This window comes from Pelmatolapia mariae, linkage group LG1, assembly GCF_036321145.2.
Source record: "Pelmatolapia mariae isolate MD_Pm_ZW linkage group LG1, Pm_UMD_F_2, whole genome shotgun sequence".
NCBI classification, from domain to species: domain Eukaryota; kingdom Metazoa; phylum Chordata; class Actinopteri; order Cichliformes; family Cichlidae; genus Pelmatolapia; species Pelmatolapia mariae.
Window position 1 is genome coordinate 14,919,190 of NC_086227.1, and position 19,428 is coordinate 14,938,617.

The 19,428-nt window shown below is 39.7% G+C and overlaps 2 protein-coding genes across 4 annotated transcripts; one reads left to right on the forward strand and one right to left on the reverse strand.

Annotated features, from left to right (window-relative positions):
• Positions 1 to 9: 9 nt before the first annotated feature.
• LOC134627438 (PEST proteolytic signal-containing nuclear protein-like) lies at positions 10 to 3,328 on the reverse strand. 3 transcript variants are annotated; one of them, XM_063473525.1, is made up of 5 exons: positions 2,651 to 3,209; positions 2,401 to 2,578; positions 1,616 to 1,690; positions 1,467 to 1,522; positions 10 to 1,380 (listed from the first exon to the last, which is right to left on the reverse strand). In XM_063473525.1, exons 1-5 carry the CDS (start codon positions 2,719 to 2,721, stop codon positions 1,269 to 1,271), a joined length of 492 nt encoding a protein of 163 aa, XP_063329595.1. In that variant the 5' UTR covers positions 2,722 to 3,209; the 3' UTR covers positions 10 to 1,268. The 3 variants fall into 3 exon arrangements, with proteins under 3 accessions (XP_063329595.1, XP_063329576.1, XP_063329584.1); XM_063473506.1 differs by lacking the exon at positions 2,651 to 3,209 and adding an exon at positions 3,221 to 3,287 and having other exon boundaries at positions 11 to 1,380; positions 2,401 to 2,630; XM_063473514.1 differs by lacking the exon at positions 2,651 to 3,209 and adding an exon at positions 3,221 to 3,328 and having other exon boundaries at positions 12 to 1,380; positions 2,401 to 2,627.
• On the forward strand, positions 3,296 to 10,634 carry stk16 (serine/threonine kinase 16). The gene is made up of 8 exons (XM_063473493.1): positions 3,296 to 3,400; positions 3,804 to 3,929; positions 4,954 to 5,173; positions 5,257 to 5,390; positions 6,933 to 7,020; positions 7,619 to 7,747; positions 7,866 to 7,987; positions 8,887 to 10,634. The coding sequence occupies exons 2-8, from the start codon at positions 3,844 to 3,846 to the stop codon at positions 9,023 to 9,025; spliced, it is 918 nt and encodes a 305-aa protein (XP_063329563.1). The 5' UTR covers positions 3,296 to 3,400; positions 3,804 to 3,843; the 3' UTR covers positions 9,026 to 10,634.
• Positions 10,635 to 19,428: the final 8,794 nt, after the last annotated feature.

The following is a 19,428-nucleotide window of genomic DNA, read 5'->3' on the forward strand; positions in this document are numbered from 1 at the left end:
TTTTATTGTGGTGGAAGCCAACAAAAAGCAAAAGTAATAGGAAATTCACAATGATGTTTATGTGAAGCGAAATGTGAAGCATAGTTTGGATCTTCTTTTGCTGCTGGTTCAGTCAATTTTGGTTGGAGAGTGACAAAATCTGCAGCATCAGGATCTGTGAGCTGTCGGCTTTCAGCCCCAATGGCGTGTACGTGCCATCGGGTGAGAAATGAATCGATATCGCTTTATTCAAGGTGAAATTGATTTTAATTGGAAAATTGATTATCGAAACTCAGCCCTACTATACTATAGTAACCTCCTATACTAACTTTATTAGTGTCCGTGAGTATTTGTATGTACCTGGTTTCACATGTTACAGAGAAAGTATAGACTGACTTATAAATACACATTTAAAAAAAAGGAAATATTTAATGGAAACAGATTTCAGCATAACGTTGATTGAATTTATTAGGGGATGTTAACAGAACACTCAACCCACAGAAATTCAAAGTTCATATTTCTCATTAAGATGGATTTCCCCCAGACTGTAAAGCACAATGTATATCAGTGAGGTGCAACTTAAAATGGGCCTGATTAACATATCAACAGCACTGTTACCTGCACCCTGGTATCCACATCATGCCGCATTGAGTCTGGGTTTCACACAGAGGTCAACTACAGACATATTAGTTTTGGACATAAAAATGAAATCAGACATATTTCTACAGTAATTAGCCTGATTGGGTAAAAGAAAGCAAGCATAACAAAAACACTGAGGTGGCACAGCCGGTGAAAACCAAGGATCTGAAACTGACAAACTCATGCCTATGTCTAGTGTACTTCACACTCAAGACAGCATGGGTCTCACACTCTGATTTGTGACATTTTAAAAATAAAACACTGTGGCACTCCTATTTACATTTTTACACAGAAATTAAGCAAGCAGCACACTTGCTCACCAGCTTTGGATAGGAGCAAAGGAAAATGGGGTGTAAGGTGAGATTTTTTTTTCATTAACCTGAAAAAGCAAATACAATTGTAGCCATCATACTGGGGAATTTCTTTTCATCACCAGTTCACACCTTTTACACAGAGGTCAACCAGTATTTCAAAGTGGAAATACAAATTCAGTCACAATCAAAGCAGGCTTAAAGTATTCATCATCACAGACCCACAGAGAAGTTGGAAAAACTAGGACTCTAATGACTAATTATCTGAGCCTTCACTGATATTTAACATGGTTAACCTATACAAAATTAGCTAGTAGTGACAAAATTTGCTGTAGTTATTTACAAGTTTTCTGCTTGGGACTTTAGCTTCCTTTCCCAAAGCTTTTGATGATCGGAAAATCCCTGTTTGCCCTTGTTGAAGGAATTAGGTCCTGCAGATGTTGGTGTTTCCCTGAAAAGGTGACAGAAGTAAAGAAATTAAAGATTTCAAAGCTGACCACAGAAGCCAAGTGCAAAATTGTAAAGTACAGTCTGTACCTCCCAATGTTCTTCATCCTCATCTTTGCTTCTGGAGGCATCTCCTCAGGTTCACTCTACATGACAAAGGAAAGTTAATATCAGCCTCTGAACATCTACTGTTCAAGCATTTGTGTGATTGTGACATGCTTGCATGCACAGGCACTTACATCATCATCTTCGTTAAAAACAGACGCTAGGCCCAGCTTTTTTGCAGGAAGTGATGGCGCAGTCTCTTTGGGCTTCTAAAAACAGGTTGGCGGACATGACAATTAGGAAAACAAAATAAAACGCCACAACTTAGCATCAAGCATCACACCTCTCTGCTCAGAAATGACAATCCTTCCTTCAGCTTCTGAATTATAGCAGTGAATAAAGAAGTTTATGTAACAACACAGAAGGTCAACATGAAACTGACCTCTGATATTTTGGATATTACCAACACCAATATGCATATGAATACATTTATAAAATGGAGAAAATAGGGATGAAATGTGTTTTGTGAGGAAACAGTCATAGTGACGGCTGATCATCCAAAACTAGTCATTTGACTCTTATGTCCTAGTGACTGTTAATGCCAATTTTGAACTTCACTCAAGGTAATAAATTACAATTGCATTCACAGTGTCTTTTGGAAGCATAAACACAGCAACATGCAAATCTTGGATGAGGTAAATTCCTTATTCTTTCAACACCTTTCACACTGGTGGCCAGATTCAAATGACATGTCTTTTTAAAACTTTTAAAAACTTCACTACTACTTTTTAAAAACTCTTTAGGACTTTTCTGAGGAGTGTGCCATGATCATTTACAATCCCATGCTCTAACTTTTATGCTATTCAGACACTGTGTACAACAATTTCATGGGTGTTACAACACCCATTATATTAATAGGGTACAGATTTTTAAATAACACAGCGTTGCACAGTGTTAGTCTACAGTCTCACATACTCACAGGAGCTCCCAGTTTAATAGATATGGGGTTTGTTTTCTTTCCCAATTGACTGCTCATGCTGAAGCCTATTTTGGAGACTTTGGTTGGTGCTGGTGGGTCTGCTGAAGACTCGTCTTCATCTTCGTGGGTGAGATGCTGGGATGTGCGTTTGACTGCGGTCCCTTCTCCCCCCACAGTGCTACAAGAGACAGGCTTAGTTTTCACTCTGCCTCCCTCCTCCTGCGGCCCTGCTTGAGGCAAGACAACTCACCAAGGTGAACAACTGTTTCCTGGGATCTGGGCGTTATTAAATCCATCATCTTTACCTGTATGGCTAGCCATTAATGAACCAACGGAAACATAAGTACCACTCTACCATTTAATTTGGTGCTTTATCAATCCACGTGACGACTGTGTGCGTAGTAAGTCGCAACCTTATCAGAATTTGGTGTTTGAGGCACTCTACATGATGTATGAGACCAGGTAACCCGAAGCTAAGATACCAGCGCTAACTAGCATTAGTTAGCTAATAGCACACCAGCTATTCCGGCGAGTTATGAAGCTGAAAACAAACAGTGGACTGTAGTAAAGAGTGATGCCTTTGGTTTATCAATTGTAAATTAATAGTACATCTGACACGCACCTAAATAGGTTAACGTCAACACAATGTTAACTGCTAACTTGTCATTAGCAAGCTTATCTACTTAGCATGAAGTTGTCTTAAGAGACCTTCTGCTAACGTCTCTTCTTAGTTTTAATAAACAGGGGGCATATCAAGCTAACACTGACTACTTTATATTTTTCAACCATATTATACACTATAAAACAGCACACATATCACCTCTGTCGTCGGTGTTACCCCTCCTTTTACGCTCGTTATCCGCCATTTTTTCTCCACTCAATTTCACCGCTAGTCGTCTTCTGGCGCTGTTGGCAGTACAACCCTCCACTTCTTCTGGTAGAAGAAGAGGAAAATGGACGTAGCAATATGACAGCGAGCTAACCTGGTAAACAGAAACTGGTAAGAATAAGGAACTTAACGAGTTTAATCGCATAGCGTGTTATTTATAGCTTGTAGGTATTTATGTAAAGCTACAGGTCGACTTTAGTTAATATTAAAAGTTGACCCTAATGTGAAATATTACCTGTTGTAGCTTTGCTATCCTCAGCTATGCTACGTGTTAATATAATGCTGTGTTGGCTAACCTAACATTTATGTTACAGTTCATTTGCGCTGTAAGACCCAGTGTGTTTTATATACAGGGCTGATATCTTTTAGATTACTTCCAGTAACGTTTACTTTTACATAGTTAACACAATTGATAGACTTTATGCATTTTTGTCACCCTTGGATAACTTTCTGTCTTTTGTTGTTTGGTTTTTTGTTTTGTTTTTTTTCTTTTGTTTGGTTTTTTTATTCCCAGGCCCTTTAAAAGCTTGCCCTAAGACAATGTACCAGCCAAGATGGGACAGACAATGTGCGTATGCTCCCGTGCCTCCATCACCATTGATAACAAAAAGTATTATTTTGTCCAGAAGCTCGACGAAGGGTAAGAAAACATTTTCACACTGTATGACTTTAACTACGCAGAAGTATATCATAAGATTTTATATTTGTCACCAAATCCTAAATTAAAAAAAGAAACAAATGAATAATTAATCCTCTAAGAGTTATCCTGATGTAGCTCATTACTGTGACCTTCATTCATGAGTCTCACTGCTGCACTTGGTGACCGCATCTCAACTTACAGGGAACATGGGCACTGGTTGTTAGTTTGTAATCAGATCCTTATACACTCTCTTCATTATTTTATTTTGTTAACAGGGACAAATCAATTTATAACCTCAGATTTGCTGGGAAATCAGAAGGCAATGAAAGATGGATTAATGCATTGTTGATTATTAAAACTTTTTGGCTCCTGTTTCTTCTTTTAGCTGTTCCCTTTTGGGATAACAGTGGTTATCTCCCTTTGTCTCACCTTAGCCGTAGTCTTCCTCTGTCACACCAACCCTTTGTATATCCTCCTTCACTACATCCATGAATCTTCTCTGTGGCCTTCCTCTTTTCCTCCTGTCTGACACATATCTACTATCCCTCCTCTGTGCATGTCCAAACAATCTTTGTTTTCTAACTGTGTTTCCAAAGCCCTCCCTCCTGATCTACTTATTTCTAATCCTGTCCAATCAGGTCACTCCCAGTGAAAATCTTAGCATCTTCAACTCTGCCCACTCTTTGTCTTTGTTTGTTGTTGTTGGGTTTTTGTTTTTTTGTTTGTTTTGTTTTTTTTGGGGGGGGGGGGTTGTTTTGTTTTTTGTTTGTTTGTTTGTTTGTTTGGGGGGGGGCAGTATCACAGGCTCCAAGCCATACATCATAGCAGGTTTCACCTTCACTTTGATTGATTTGCTATCCTTCTGTCATAAAGCCCTCTGATGGTTGTCTCAACAAACTCCAACCCACTGCCTGCACACTTTTCTTCACCTCCTTTGTTCAAACAAAAGCAAATATGTATGGCATGTCACTGTTCCTTTCCTTTTAAGTCAGTTTTGCATTGATAAACCTTTTTCTCTTTTCAGTGGGTTCAGTTTCGTTGATCTGGTTGAAGGGGTAAAGGATGGGCACTTCTATGCCCTGAAGAGAATCCTATGTCATGACCGTGAGGGTCGCCAGGAGGCTCAGACAGAGGTGGAGATGCACCAGATGTTTAACCACCCCAACGTCTTGAGCCTGGTTGCACATGCCTTTGTTGATCATGGAGGCAAGACTGAAGCCTGGCTACTTCTGCCATATATGAGAGTAAGTTTTTGCAGCAGTTATCATTAGCATAATCTTGAGAGAAATGATCTTGGTCTGATATGCTTGCGTGCTTATGCAAACAGAAAGGCAGTCTGTGGTGTGTTCTGGAGAAGCTGAGAGACAAGGGGAGCTCAATGCCTGAAAAACAGATTTTGCAAATCTTTCGTGGTATCTGCTCTGGACTCAAGGCCATTCACGACAAAGGCTATGCACACAGGTAATCCCCAACTAACTGAGATAGTGAATAAGAAATTATATGAAAAAAAGAATAAACATCATTGTGCTGTTATGCATTATTTGATTAAAACTTTAATCTTACTTTGGATCTGTTTATTTTTGACTTGGGGTATGCAGTTTTTCAACAGCAGTGCATGGTGGTGCAGAAATGCCAAGCGAGTGCACTACATGCATATATAATGTTTCACACATTTCAAAAGAAATACCAGATTATTTTGCCATATTCAGATTCATTACTCCCATAAAGGGGGAAAATCCATAATTTTTATCTTTTAGAAAGCTTTACAATACTTATCCATTTAGAAACAAAAACATTATTTCACCATTTAAATAAGTTGAACCAGTTGTGTGTCTTGCAGCTCATTGCCATATTGTCTTTATTGTTGGTCAGCTGAAAATAGCTTGACCAGATTCCAACAAACAAAATATGGGACAAACACAGTGTTTGTGTGGGTCAAAGTGGGACACGTTTACAATGCTGGGAGGTGGTCAAATGCAATATATTTGAACGTAACCTTTTAAACTTTCTTGCCAACTTACTAAATAGTTGTCAGTAGCAATGCATCTGTATATCTCATATCTGACAATTTTAGTAATTTTTAACAAGTTATGGCACATGCACACAGACGATGTCACTTCACAGCATAATTGTTCTTGTGCAAAATTTAAAAATAACTTTAGAAAAACGAATTTCTCACTATATTGTAGTTTCTATCACTTTCACAAAAATCTGCAAAGCTTCTGACTTTTTGGTAATTTGGAACTTTGGGTATAACAGACAGGCTAATGTGATTATGTTAAAAAATACTTTCCTTCATACACATTGACTAAAAGCCAGGCTTTAGAAATGGTAAAAATAGCCTGCATTTGTCAGAGGGCCTGCTTTACTCAGTCCCTAAGGACCCCAAAGCGCTTTACACTACATTCAGTCATTCACCCATTGGCAATGGCAAGCTACATTGTAGCCACAGCTGTCCTGGGGCGCACTGACAGAGGCGAGGCTGCCGGACACTGGCGCCACCGGGCCCTCTGACCACCAACAGTAGGCAGACATGGGGTTAGTATCTTGCCCAAGGATATTTGGCATGCAGCCGGGAGGCAGCCTGGGATCGAACCACCGACCTTCTTCAGTGGCTGACCTGCTCTGCCACCTGAGCTACAGCCACCCCAAAGTGCATGTCCTGAAGAACCAGTCAGAATGTGGCACATTGTCTCAAGATTATTTGTCTAAATAGTTGTACTTCTTTTGAAAAACAAACTAAAGGTAGTTTGGTTATCATCAAAATGGCATTTTCAGCTCGAGTGACCAGATTTTCCTCTTTATGTGGGACTGCACAGCATTTTTTACTCCTTGTCCAACGTCCCATAGCTTACCCGAGTGACTGGTTGTTGCCAGACGGCCAGCAACAGGTCTCCAGGCCTGAGTGACTGATGCAACAGTCAACCTGCTTTTGTGTTTTTTGTTTTTAACCTGACAGAGTTGTCTACATCTAAATGCCTGCTGTGTGCTATAATTTGACAGAGACATAAAGCCCACAAATGTGCTTCTTGATGAGGATGACAGGCCAGTTCTGATGGACCTTGGCTCAATGAACCGTGCCAGGATTGAGGTAAAATCCAGGGTCTATGAAGGATTTTTAAAATTTGTGGCTTTATGGTTTTTTTTTTTTTTGTGAAAAAACAAGACGTAGTTAGTTTAACTGAAGCCTGAGGTGAGACTGGTCTCCACAGCATTTTTGTGCTCTGAATGTGTAAGAACAAAGTGCAATCCTCACTACTTTTATTGTGTTTGTTTATACTGAAAAGTAATTTTCAGCCTTTTATTTAATTCAATTCAATTTTATTGAATTTAATTTTATTTTATTGAATTTAAATTGAATGTTGCTGAGTTGCTGAGCTCCACCACTAGATGGCAGAGTAGTGAAGCTCATATTTAGGTTATACTGCTAAATGTCTGTGGATTTTGTCTTTAGTTCCTCAGAACACAGCCGTTCTCTTTCTAGATTTTTTTTTTAACATAATGGACTGTGTAATGAGCAATGTCACATGTGACTTTTAACATTTTCATAGCTTTTATTGTTAGATTTGCTTTTTGTATGTCTCTGAAGCTACTTTGTGGTTCTTTAACACATCCTTCCAACGTCTTACCACTATAGCCCCTAAACTACTTAACCAACGATGGATTTAATAAAAATGACTTTATTGCAGGTAAGAGGATCCAGAGAAGCCATGACCATACAGGACTGGGCCGCCCAGCGGTGCACCATTTCGTACAGGGCTCCTGAACTCTTCAATGTTGAGAGCCACTGCATTATAGATGAGCGCACTGATATCTGGGTAAAGCTGTGTAGACCTTGTACCTCTTGGCTTGTCTGTGTTACGTATGTTTGTTCTCAGTAAATGTCACTCACAGATGAAACCTCTTTCTTGTGCTTTGCTGTCCCTACCGTTCCAGTCCCTTGGCTGTGTGCTTTACTGTATGATGATGTTGGAAGGGCCGTACGATCTGATATTTCAGAAGGGAGACAGTGTTGCTCTGGCTGTCCAGAATCCGGTATCCATCCCTCCCTCTTGCAGGTCAGTCTTCAGGCTGTAGCTTGAAAGTTTCCTATTTATTTAAATGTTTGTGTTACTGCTTTGCAGAGTAGTAGGAAAAAAACAATGGTTTTGAATTGAGAAGCCCTGGAGAATAAAAGCATGTTCCAGTTCTAATGGCGTGCAACTGATTTTAGGACAGATAGTAACAGAAAAAGGTACCTTACCAAGATTTTTGTCTACTTGAATTTTCTTTGGTACTGTTCAGTTAAGCTAACATGACATTGACACTGGCTGTATCAATTGAAGGGTCTGTTTGTTATAGGTCTTTGCTGTAATTTTTTATTAATCATTTATTTATTTGTATTGCTGAAGGACATGACTTCCAAATACTGTTCAACTACTGTACATGGTTTGTAGCCCTGTCACTTCTTCTTCTGTTGTCCTCCACTTTGCCACATTATTCTTTCTGCTGAGATATACCAAGTTTTCAGCTAATGGCTCTCTAGGAATTGCCTTGTTTCTGTAAAAATATCATTTTTTTATGCCTGTCAAACTGTGTTATTTTTGGCTTCCTTTTTTTTTTTTTTTTTTTTTTGAAGATTGAACTAAAGTTGTGACATGCTGCTCTTAACAAAGTGCCTAAAATAACCATTTAGAATGGATTCTATGCTGAGTTGTCTGTTATCTATAGACACTGGTTCATCCCTGGAGTTAGGTGCCTTTTTCTGCTTGAATCATTCATGTCAGTGTGAAGTGGCTTAACAAACAAAAAAGATTCCTCTGAAAATGCTCGGTACAAGGACTGGACTGAAAATGAGTGAAAAAGCTTACAAGAAATTCTGACTCCTTGAAACCAAAATCTAAAGAAATGAGGGGGCAACTCAAGACCTTTGACAGCACTGTATCAAACCTAAAGTTGGTATTTGTCTTGTTCTCAGATACTCAGAGGCTCTGCAGATGCTGCTGAGCTCCATAATGGTGTCAAATCCTCAGGAGAGACCGAACATCAACTGGGTTCTTGATCAAGTACAGGACCTGCAGAGTCGCAGCCCAAACACCCAAACCAACATGGTCTGATCCTGCACAGTGAACCAAATGTGTGGTCATGTAGACCTTTGAAAGGAACATCTTAGTTCCAGGTTAAAATTCTTTGATTTATTTATTGACTCTAATATACCAATTTTCACTCATCTTGGGGAGCTTAGCATGAGTTTAGTTTGAATGTTCCAGTTCAGTTTGGGTATCACAAAACATTTGTATAGTCCTCCAAAAGCTCTGAGGAATCAGAGAAGCCTTACATGTAATTACACCCAGAAGCCAATTATGGCTGAGGTTATGTGCATCTGATAATAAAGTGGGTCTATTTTGTAATCTCAAGGTTCTTCCAAGAGTAGGATAAAGAGATGGACACCACTCTGTCAATTTAGTTTGAGGCTGGAACTAGCAGGGTGAAATTTTAGTTTGGGACTATGATGAGGGCAACAGGCTAGCTTTATTACTCTTTATGAAGGTTAAAATTAGTGTACAGTAACTTAAAATTCAGTTATGAAGAAAAGCTGCCTAGCTACTGGCTGTGGCCTTACAAAATAAGCATATTTCTATAATAATACTTTAAGATATTCAACTTTGTTTTTTTCTCAGTTATAGTGTAGTTGTTTTTTGTTTTCTTAATGACAATGGTGATAACATAAAAGCTTTGCCAAAATTTCCTGTGAGTGAAAGCTGCCCCAGATGACATTCCCTAGCAAGAAGGAATATGTTCCACTTTCTTTCTTTATTTTTCCCCCTTTAATTCCTTATTATATGTAACACTTAGTTACACATGTGCACCGTAATCGTCAGCTTTCTCGTTTTAGCAGAGATGGAGAAAAGAGGCAGGAGTCTCCTCGTCTGCATTTCTCCACATATTCAATTACTTGCACACAAAAAAAAGGAAAGAAGAGAATGATTGGAGATGTCAGGTTCTAATGTTACAACAGTAAATTCAAATTTTAATGACACTGAGGAATCACTTCATGGCATGCTTGTCATCAAAATTGCAATTTTTATGTGACATTATAGGGTTGGTTTTTGTTTTGTTTTTATTAAACTTCACTTTTCACTGTATTGTGTTTTAACAGTTAGATATTTTCCATTCCAGCTATGTTTGTGTTGAATCCTGCGTTTTCACTCATGAGTGATTACAGTTTGTCACTTTTGTTTTCTCAGGGTACGCAAACATCTCAAAGGGTCTGATGGTGTTTCTCATTAGACCCTAATGGTACTTTTTAAATGGTTACTAGACACAGTAAGTTTTTAGGCGTTTTAAATTTAATTTGTGACTGTCCTGCAGTGATAAAGTACATTATAATAAAACTAAGAAGTCCAGTTAATTGTTGGTATGTACTGGAACAGTAATTAACACAGCATTTAACTGTATCACCTCCTTCTACTAAGCCTGTATATGTAAACTGACTATGAACTTCTGTGTGGCTGTTAATGGCGCACAAACTGGTTTGATGCCTGCAGTAAGAAATCTCTCCTGTATTACAGACACACTTGTGAAGATCACAGATGAGTGTGTTATTTGATTTTGTAAAATCCTTTTGAAGTTATGTTTATTCACTGTCAAGTAAAAGGATAAATGTGGTAAATATGTAGCACTATGTAAACAGTTTTTAATATACTTGTGAAATAAAATGGCATCGTGGCATTTTAAAAGTAGTCTGTCAAATAAATTATGTGAATCTGTGTTTAAGTACAGTTACCTCTACGACTTCATCGCCCGATTTAAAAAAACAAACAAAAAAAGCATTCTGAAAGCATTAATTAGTTGGTTAAACTTCATAAATTCAACCTAGGGGATCATCAGATATTTGCATTTGATAACCTGATGTTTTGTGATGTCAAAGTATCATCATGCAGCATCAATTTGCAGCCTATAAAAGTTTATTTTTAAATGTGATATCATGGTGGATGATCAATCACAATTCGCAGATAATAGTAATTTATGATGTACAGAAAGCAAGTTACCAATTTTCTTGTCATTAGTTGGCTCTACAAATTAATGAGAATTAAAATTAGTTTGCTTACAAACAGTCTCCTCCAGTAAAAGGTTAATCTCGTTCACCACCAAATTAAAGTGTTTGAGTTTAGGAGTGTTATGTGATCATGTGGTCAGTAGTAACCATGGACACAAAAAGCATGAAAATACATGAATGTATCAGCATGTCATAGCATTGATTACATATTACTGATGAAAGCCCCAACCGTGCCTAATTAACGTGGGAGTCAACCACTCCCTCCATGATCATCACCACCTAACAGGACACCAGTGGTATGCAATGTATGGCAAAGCAATATTTTAAGTTCTTCCTTTATCATTTTTGCATGTGTAATTTTCTCAGCAGTATGTTAACGTCTTTGCTAAATGGTTTGAATTTCATTTTGATACATCAGGAGTGAGAATCTGATGAGCTTGTAAGTAGTATGAAGGGATGTTATGCTATGAAATGGAAAAGTGCCCAAAAAACAACAAATAGGACCTTGAGCACAATTTTGGTAATGACCCATTAGGGCTGATCGTTGTGTCCAGTACTGTAGGGTTCTTGTGAACTGTGGGCAGATGGACAGATGCCTTACCATGAGCCCATCAGTGTTTCAGCCAAATGAGCTAATGACTAATAAAACCTTTGTAATTTCTACATTTGAGGTTACATCTTAGCTATATTGGTTATCAAGCTACAGAGATCACTGAGGTATCACATGACAGTGCCCAAATTAACTGTGTATGTGGCGTAGCACAGAATATCCGGGTTATGAAAATCGCTAAAATTGTCAGATATAGCTAAAAAAAAAAAAGGGTAGCAATCTTTGGACACACCTAAACTGAAGGGCAAAATTTGTTACGGGACAGAAGAGCGGCTGAGAAGCTGATATAACACCAAAATATAATGAAAATATTTAGACTACTATATTGTGTCCCATTTGTCCCACACAAACACATTTGTCTACCTCACATTTAGTTTCCTGGGGGATCTGGCCAGCATACTTCTGTGGTGAATCCATGTACTGCCAATGCATCAATGATTAAAGTGTCCAACAGCACTACCAGTATTTATACCTGTGTTTTTGATGGTGATGTGTAGTTGTGGTTACTATATACCTATATGTAGATTTAATGCAGAAGCATAAATCTCCTGTACCCTGTAAGCTCCATATTCACTGCAGAAGTATAAATTAAGTAGTGGCTGAACAGAAGGAAATACCTGCTACCTGGCTCCAAAGCCCGACCTTTAAAAGATTAAACTGCGGTGTTATGTGGTTTTCAAATACGTTTTTGTTTTTTGTTTTTTGCGCACACTTTTAAATTAAATCGGAAGAATTCTATATTTCAATCAAGCTGTCTCAGTCTCCGTTAAATTGTATCCAGTGGCTGACAATCACAGCCTTCATTTGATGGCACCGAGCGCTGGTGGCCGTTCTCTGCATCTTTCCTCCTGCGCTTATGTTCGCAAACAAATATCCAATCGCACATGTAGCTGAATTTACAGCCTTAACACCCACTCAGATCACTGAGGTGTCACACTTCACGGCTGCCCCAATTACTTTCAGAAGTAATGTCTACCTTCGCGGGCGCAAACACACAAATATGACCAGCCGTAAAGTTCACCCGCCTCGCATATTTACAGTGCGTATGCCCTCTTATACACAAACACCCTAAGGAATCATTACACTTGAATTAATAACATTCCATCTAATTTTCCTCAGGCCTACCTACAAATCCCAGCCTCCCCTGGGTGGGGGTGCTGGGTTCAGGACAGAGCTGTTTTTATGGGTTCAACAGGGATACACACACACTCTGGGCCTACCTTTTATATTCACGATCATCTCCATGTGAGGGGCTGAATGATGTCATACAACACAAGTGCAAGGTCATCGGAGCGTCCGCCTGCGTTTTAGCACAGTTTCACATGCTTTTGGTTATCACTCATTAAGTGGACCCACACCGCTGGTTCGGATGCTGTGTGTGCCTGAGTGATCTGCATTCCCCCCCCCCCCCCCCCCCCCTCCAAGACTTGAATCACAAGCACACTTTAGCTCTCACACCATAAACCATCTGCAGGCTTTATTGATTTGGCGATGAATCAATTAGTAAATTATTTAATTAGCAAAACATTATGGGTCAGTGCAGGGCTGCTCCCACCCCGCAGTGCTCCTGGGTCTCTTTAAATCATTTTGCACATATGTTTGGGACCCATGTGAGTATGTGCACCTCATCGTATCTGTGCAATAATGACCACACAGAAGTCACGTGGTCTTTGTTTTGGACCTTGAATTCAGACACGATCCCGGGGAGACCTTGTAAAGTCGCCCAGTAAGTTCCTGTTGCCACTTGCCAGATGAGGGCCCGTGTTCCTTTAAAGCTTTATGTGTACAGACTGAAAACTTTTGCTGTCACTCAAGTCCAGATTAGTCTTGGCTGCGGCTGAAAGAGGGAGAAATATGGACATTACGTCTCCCTCGTAGAGTGGATGAGTTACAGCCCGGGCTTGTGATCGGGGCGTCCTTTTGAAGAAGGCGCTTTCTGTGCGCTCATTAATTCATGGGAGTGTTTGGGTTAAAATGCATAATGAGTTCATTAAGGGGGATTGGCGTAATCAAGAAAGGTATTGGCTTAATTACTGGCACAGAGCCAGACCTATCCGTTCTCCCTGAGACCAGCAACCCACCCTGTCCACAGAGCTCACTAATTTAATTAAGTGTACAAAACGGTACACCCTAACGTCGCCCTTGGGGGCAATTATGGCACCAGAGATTGAAAGATCCCCGCCGGGGGTATTTTACTTACTGGCAGGAGATTGCCTGTGTCAGTTAGCTGATTGCATTGATTATATTGATTTGTAACAGCTTTTCGGGTAATTTCATCTGCAAAGGTGAGAGCAACACGTTGGCCCGGGGACTTTTTTATTTATTCTTTTTTTATCTAGACACTGGACTCTTTTGCCAAGTGATTAGATGAAATGGAGCTCCACAATAAGTCTTTTAAAGTGGGAGTTGGGGGAGGTGGATCGATAGTTTTTATTTGCTGTATAAGGTCAACACAGGTCGGATGTTATGAATTCTTTTAAAGGCATCACAACTCCTTCACCAGCAGCGTGGCCACCTTGTTGTGGTTGTGCAGAATCTGCAAGAGAGTGGCTTAAATGGGCAGCTATAGGACTGATCTTCAGCTCATAACAGAGACATGTGGGGCAGGTTAGGCTACCTGAGTCAAGCAAACTAGGACACAGAGCTAGGCTGACTCTTTTTAAAGTGCTGGAGAGATACCCCGTACAAGTGCGCATGCTACTTTTTCTTCCTCTTCCTCTTTTTTTATTACTACCTTTTTTCAAGCAAACTCACTGTACTGAAATTGTGTGATGGTAGCTTAGCGGACCCTAAATATAGGAACTTTTAGTTTTAGCCCTCACAACGTGTTTTTTTTTTTTTATTTAATTTAAAGGGACTAAGGGATGACATCTAGAATGACTGCCAAAGCCATATTATTTGATTTATATGCATCTTACAGTTTGCAATTCCATCAAAATTAAGCGTGTTCCCACCTCAACATGCAAAAGCCACACAGATAAAGGGCTTAAATTCAGTTTCTGTCTTTAAATGTGTTTATGAGGAGCTGTGTTTGCTCAGTTTTTAGGCAGACATACACAACCTCAGACACACAATGACATCATCTTCACAACTGTGTTCTCCAAACTGGGGGATGTCTTGGTTGTTGTAGAAATGCTTCCTTTTCTGTCAATTAAAGAGAAAAATGTGCTCTGACATATTAGTTTTAATTGCAGGCCTATAACCTTTGCTAAGTGTGGCAAAGGTACAAAGAGGCTAATAGTTTGATGAGCAGTTCATCAGCGAGAATTAAGAGGATAGAATGACAAGATAATCCAGAGGTGGCATGGTCATTAAAGGTGGCCAGAGGAGAGCAAATTAGCTGATTAAACAACTTCCCACCCAGCCTGTGTCGTGCAAGCAGAAAGGAAGGCCTTCACGGTGATGGACGAGGGGGCGTGGAGGAGGCGTTCATGTCGCTTGCTGGTAGAGTTGTCATCGAGTGAGTGAAGTGTCTTCATCAATTTGGAGCCATTATCATGTCAAAAGGAGAGGGTGGCACTTGCTGGAGGGGAACAGATTGGGGGAGGAGAGACACTGAAAGCCCATCTGCATACTATAAGCTTATTCATTTTCTCTCTCACACACACACATACTCTCCTTGCTCCTCCAGCCCCTCCTCCCAAGGCAGGCCAGTTTACCGTAAGGCCGTTTAATTTTCCTGAAATAGGGCTGTGACAGCTGTGTCATGCTGATGAGAAGGTGCTGAGAAGAGTGGCAGCCTGTCACATCTCATCTATCTCAGCTAGCACTCTGCTGAACTTCTGCTGCCTTCACCTCCCCTCGTTTCGCTTTACTTCTTCTGGGATGTCACGCTTTTTTTCTTCTAATGAACGCAGACATGTCAGTCTGTTAAATCTGCTGTTGTGCAAGGGAAGGCTGATTGGTGATTGGCACAGGAAGAGTACAAAAGTAATAAGTGGGAGCTGCTTTTTATTTTACTTGCATAGATTGTTATGGGTCCCTTTATCATCTGACCTGGCTCAATTATGCCAATTGGATATCACAGAGACACAAAGAGGTTGTGGGGACAGCCAAATGAAACCCAGAGAGTGTGTGTGTGTGCGTGTGTGTATGAAACATGGAGTAAAGACATAGGGAATGAGAGTAGAAAATAGCTTGTTGGTGGAATATGCATCACTTAGCGTGTATTACTTTGCAGAGAGAAGGACAACAATTTAAATGTTAGTGATGTCATTTCCACCCGTCAGTCATGTCAGCGGCGATAAATGTGGAGCCATTACATAAATGAGATGTTGGCGTGACCCTCTCTATGCATGCATGCAGATACACTCACCGTCGCTTTAGTTTTATGTCAATAGTAAACGAGCCTAGAATAGAAAAAAAACAAAAAAACATCTCTTTTGTTATAAAAGTTGTTTTGCTTTGTTTTGTTTTATTTTAAAGCGTAAGTCCTAAACCAAAATTGGGTTAGTGGCCGAGATTATCGTCTATAGTTTTTGGCTATTTGTTAGGTATTTTCAGAGAAAAGCTTATAATACAAAATAATGAACACTAATACAAAAGTCAGAGGCTTACAAGCAGCAAATATATTTAGAGTTAGGACCAAAAGTTTTTAGGCAATGGCACTTTTTCTTATACTTCTGTCCATCACTACAGTGCATTTTAAATCAACCAGTCAAGATGTGCAGACTTTTAGCTTTAATTTAAAGGGGTTTTGCAAAACGTTTGCATTAACTGTGTGGGAGTTACAGCCATTTTAATCATTTCTAAACACTAATTAGACAAACTAGCAGAACTTTAAATATAAAGATTATTTTGAACGAGTAAAAACATGAAATAATTATACACAAGATTTAACCTTTACTGAATCCAAAAAGATAACGTTCACTCGAGCACCACAGGGGATGCACATTGAAAGAGGAGGTATTTGTAACATGGTGGACTAATGTTGCCTGTATTAATTCATCTCCATGTTTATTGTGTGAAGTGGGAGTGGTTTTGTGTGTCACATTTGCTGTTAGCCTATGGCTGTGATGGGTTGGACTAATTGAAGGCAGGTGTATTTGATTGCACTGATTCTCTAGTCTACTTATAGCCCACACTGCAAACACTGCTGTAATATTGTCTCTCTGTGCAGGTATGTGATATGACCTGATATGTTTATGATGGAGAGCTTGTTACTCTGTAACTTGTATGATGAAACTGGGTGATATTTTGTCTCTCTATGCAAGCCAGGACCTACTACATGCCATAGCCTAAAGGCAGAGTTGAGTTGCTGAGGCACGGAGTGATTACTGGCCTTCTTCTTACAGGGTGGTGGGTCTTGGAAGACAATTGCTGATCCCTGTTAAAGCGGTCAACATGTGAAGTGCAACTGGCTTGTAACATAGCTTGCTCTGGCCTTGAACTGTGTGTTTTATTCTGTACTCAAGTGGGACACTGGACTGTTTTATCCTTAATTTTTGGATCATTGTATGAATAAATGAAATCTTAGAATTTTATTGACTGTCATCTTTTGCCCACGACTGAGACAGTTGGTCAGACCTAAAATCTGTGTTGCATACAAACGGCATCAAAGTCACAAAGTTCCCCAACATTCAGTATCCAACAAGTGCAGTGAAGAAAGGTCTTATAAATCCAGTTTTTAGACAATCATGAGCAGTTTCTCTCCTTCTCCATACTTTTTTTTTTTCCACATCCCATCATTCTGGTCCAAGTTGATCTTGGTTTCATCAGTCTGTTTTGATGGAAAGTCTAATATCGACATACCGTTCTTGAGGGTAACCAAAAGTTTACACGTTGCCTCCTCTAGAGATTTCTTTGATTTGTTTTTTCTTAAAGATTTTTACAATCGGCAACTTGAAATATCTTCCAGGTCTTTGTGGCAGAGGTGACCCGTGCATTCCTCCTTTTTACAGTATACCAGGTCGTTCATTTGGCCACCCCTTAGGTTTCTGTTTGTTTTGGGTTTTTTTATAGTCTTAGCTGTATTAGGTGTTTTCTGTTTGTTTTGTTTTTAAGGTTAATAATGGGCTCCCTCACTTTCATCAACATCTCTTGGGACTTCAAACACAGCTGGAATGTTTGATTTTAAAAATGCACTGTGGTTGTGTACAGACACAAAAGCTAGTTACTAGTTAGCTCGTACACGGGCACAAGCTGATCAAACGGTGCGCATCAGTTTGAAAGCAGCTTTTGCAATAATTTACAGTAACATGGATAAGTAATTTAATAAGGGTAATCTCCATCAGTCTTCCAATATGTAGTTAAAACAGCTGAGGCTGCAGTTGTTCTGCTAACCTGTGTTCAATTCTGTGCACATTCAAATACCAGTACCTGTGCCTACATGCGGACACGCAGGTTCAGCCTTCACAAACAGTCGAGTGGAGCCGTTGCGGCTACGCCTCAGCCCGGGACTGTCACTGTTAGTGATCCCAGCCTCTTTGATGCTGTCAGCCAGACAGATTACCCTGCTTTTAACCATCTTTTGAACTAAGCATGCCACACAAAAGCCAGCAGTACACCATCATGCCAGTGCAAACACTTATTCACATTAATGCCACTTTATTCGCTGTCGTTACTTCACAAGTGGAGGAAGGACGCATTTGTTCTGAGTCATTATTTAGATAATATGTCACTCACACTGAAAGCGGGCTGAATTAGAAAAGGTCAACAGTTCAGTGAAAGTATACATAGCTGAAAGGAGAAAACCATCATCATCAAATGTCTATTAGCCAAACACACCTGGGAAAGTATGTTTATTACATCAACAAAAAAAACTCACTCGCTTACAGATCATAATAAGGATAATAATATTCTTTTATTCTAAGAGTTGCCAGCTCGTCCATCTGCCTTACACTCCACATGCCTTTATAAGACACAACTGCATGTCATCAACAATGTTTTTGTCCTCTCTGTCACTGCACGTTTCTGCAGATGTCTGTGGATGGGAGTTGCATGTTTATGAGCTGCAGGTAGTGGCCTGACCAACCTGCTCAGTGTTTGTCTTTTGTATTTCAGAGGTTTGCTTTTTTCTCTCCTTCCCCTCCTCACTTCAACCACTCGAGGCAAATGGTTGTCCTCCGTGACCCTGGTTCGACCACCAGGTTTGTTCTTGCTAAAAGTGGTTCTTTTTTTTCCTCTCCACTAATTTTTTAATTCAGATTAGTTGTTTATAATGTTGTTGTTTTTTTCGTTTTTTTCTTTTTTCCATGAGTAAGAGACATGAAGTTAGAGATACAAACACTTTTTTTAGAACAGAAAACCATTTTTGTGTCACTTTGCAGTTTGCAGTGCTGAGGTAGGAGGGAAAGGAAGGCAGGGTTGGAAGGTCAGTGTCTCTGCTGCCGGAGGAAGGGAAGCAGTCAGCATAGGTTCGGGTGGGTAAGAAAGGGGGAATTTAATTAGAGCAAGTGCCTGCATCCCCCTCTGGTGTCCTGCTCCGAATTACTATTTGCTGCCAAGGGTTAACTGGCCTGATAAATGGGATCAGTCACACTTGTACACACACATGCAAACACACACATACAAATACAAACACCTGTGCTGTGGAGAGGAGATGACTAAGGCCTGTATGATACAAACAGAATGAGTGATGATACAAATATCGAAATAGCATGTAGCCCAAACACTGCGTTCACCTAAGCAACGACCTGTTTTGTGTTTGGATCCTATTGAAACCAGATTTTAAATTTCAATCTATCTTTATGCTTTAGGTTAATATGTTAAGCCTTTTATCTTAGTGCGTTACTGAAGGCCTGTTCAATGGTAACCCCAGTTTGTATGCCTGCTGGATTTGAAGACACTTAAGTGGATTTACTAAATGTTAATCAGCCAGCAAATTTTTTACAAGCCTGGATGCTGTTTAA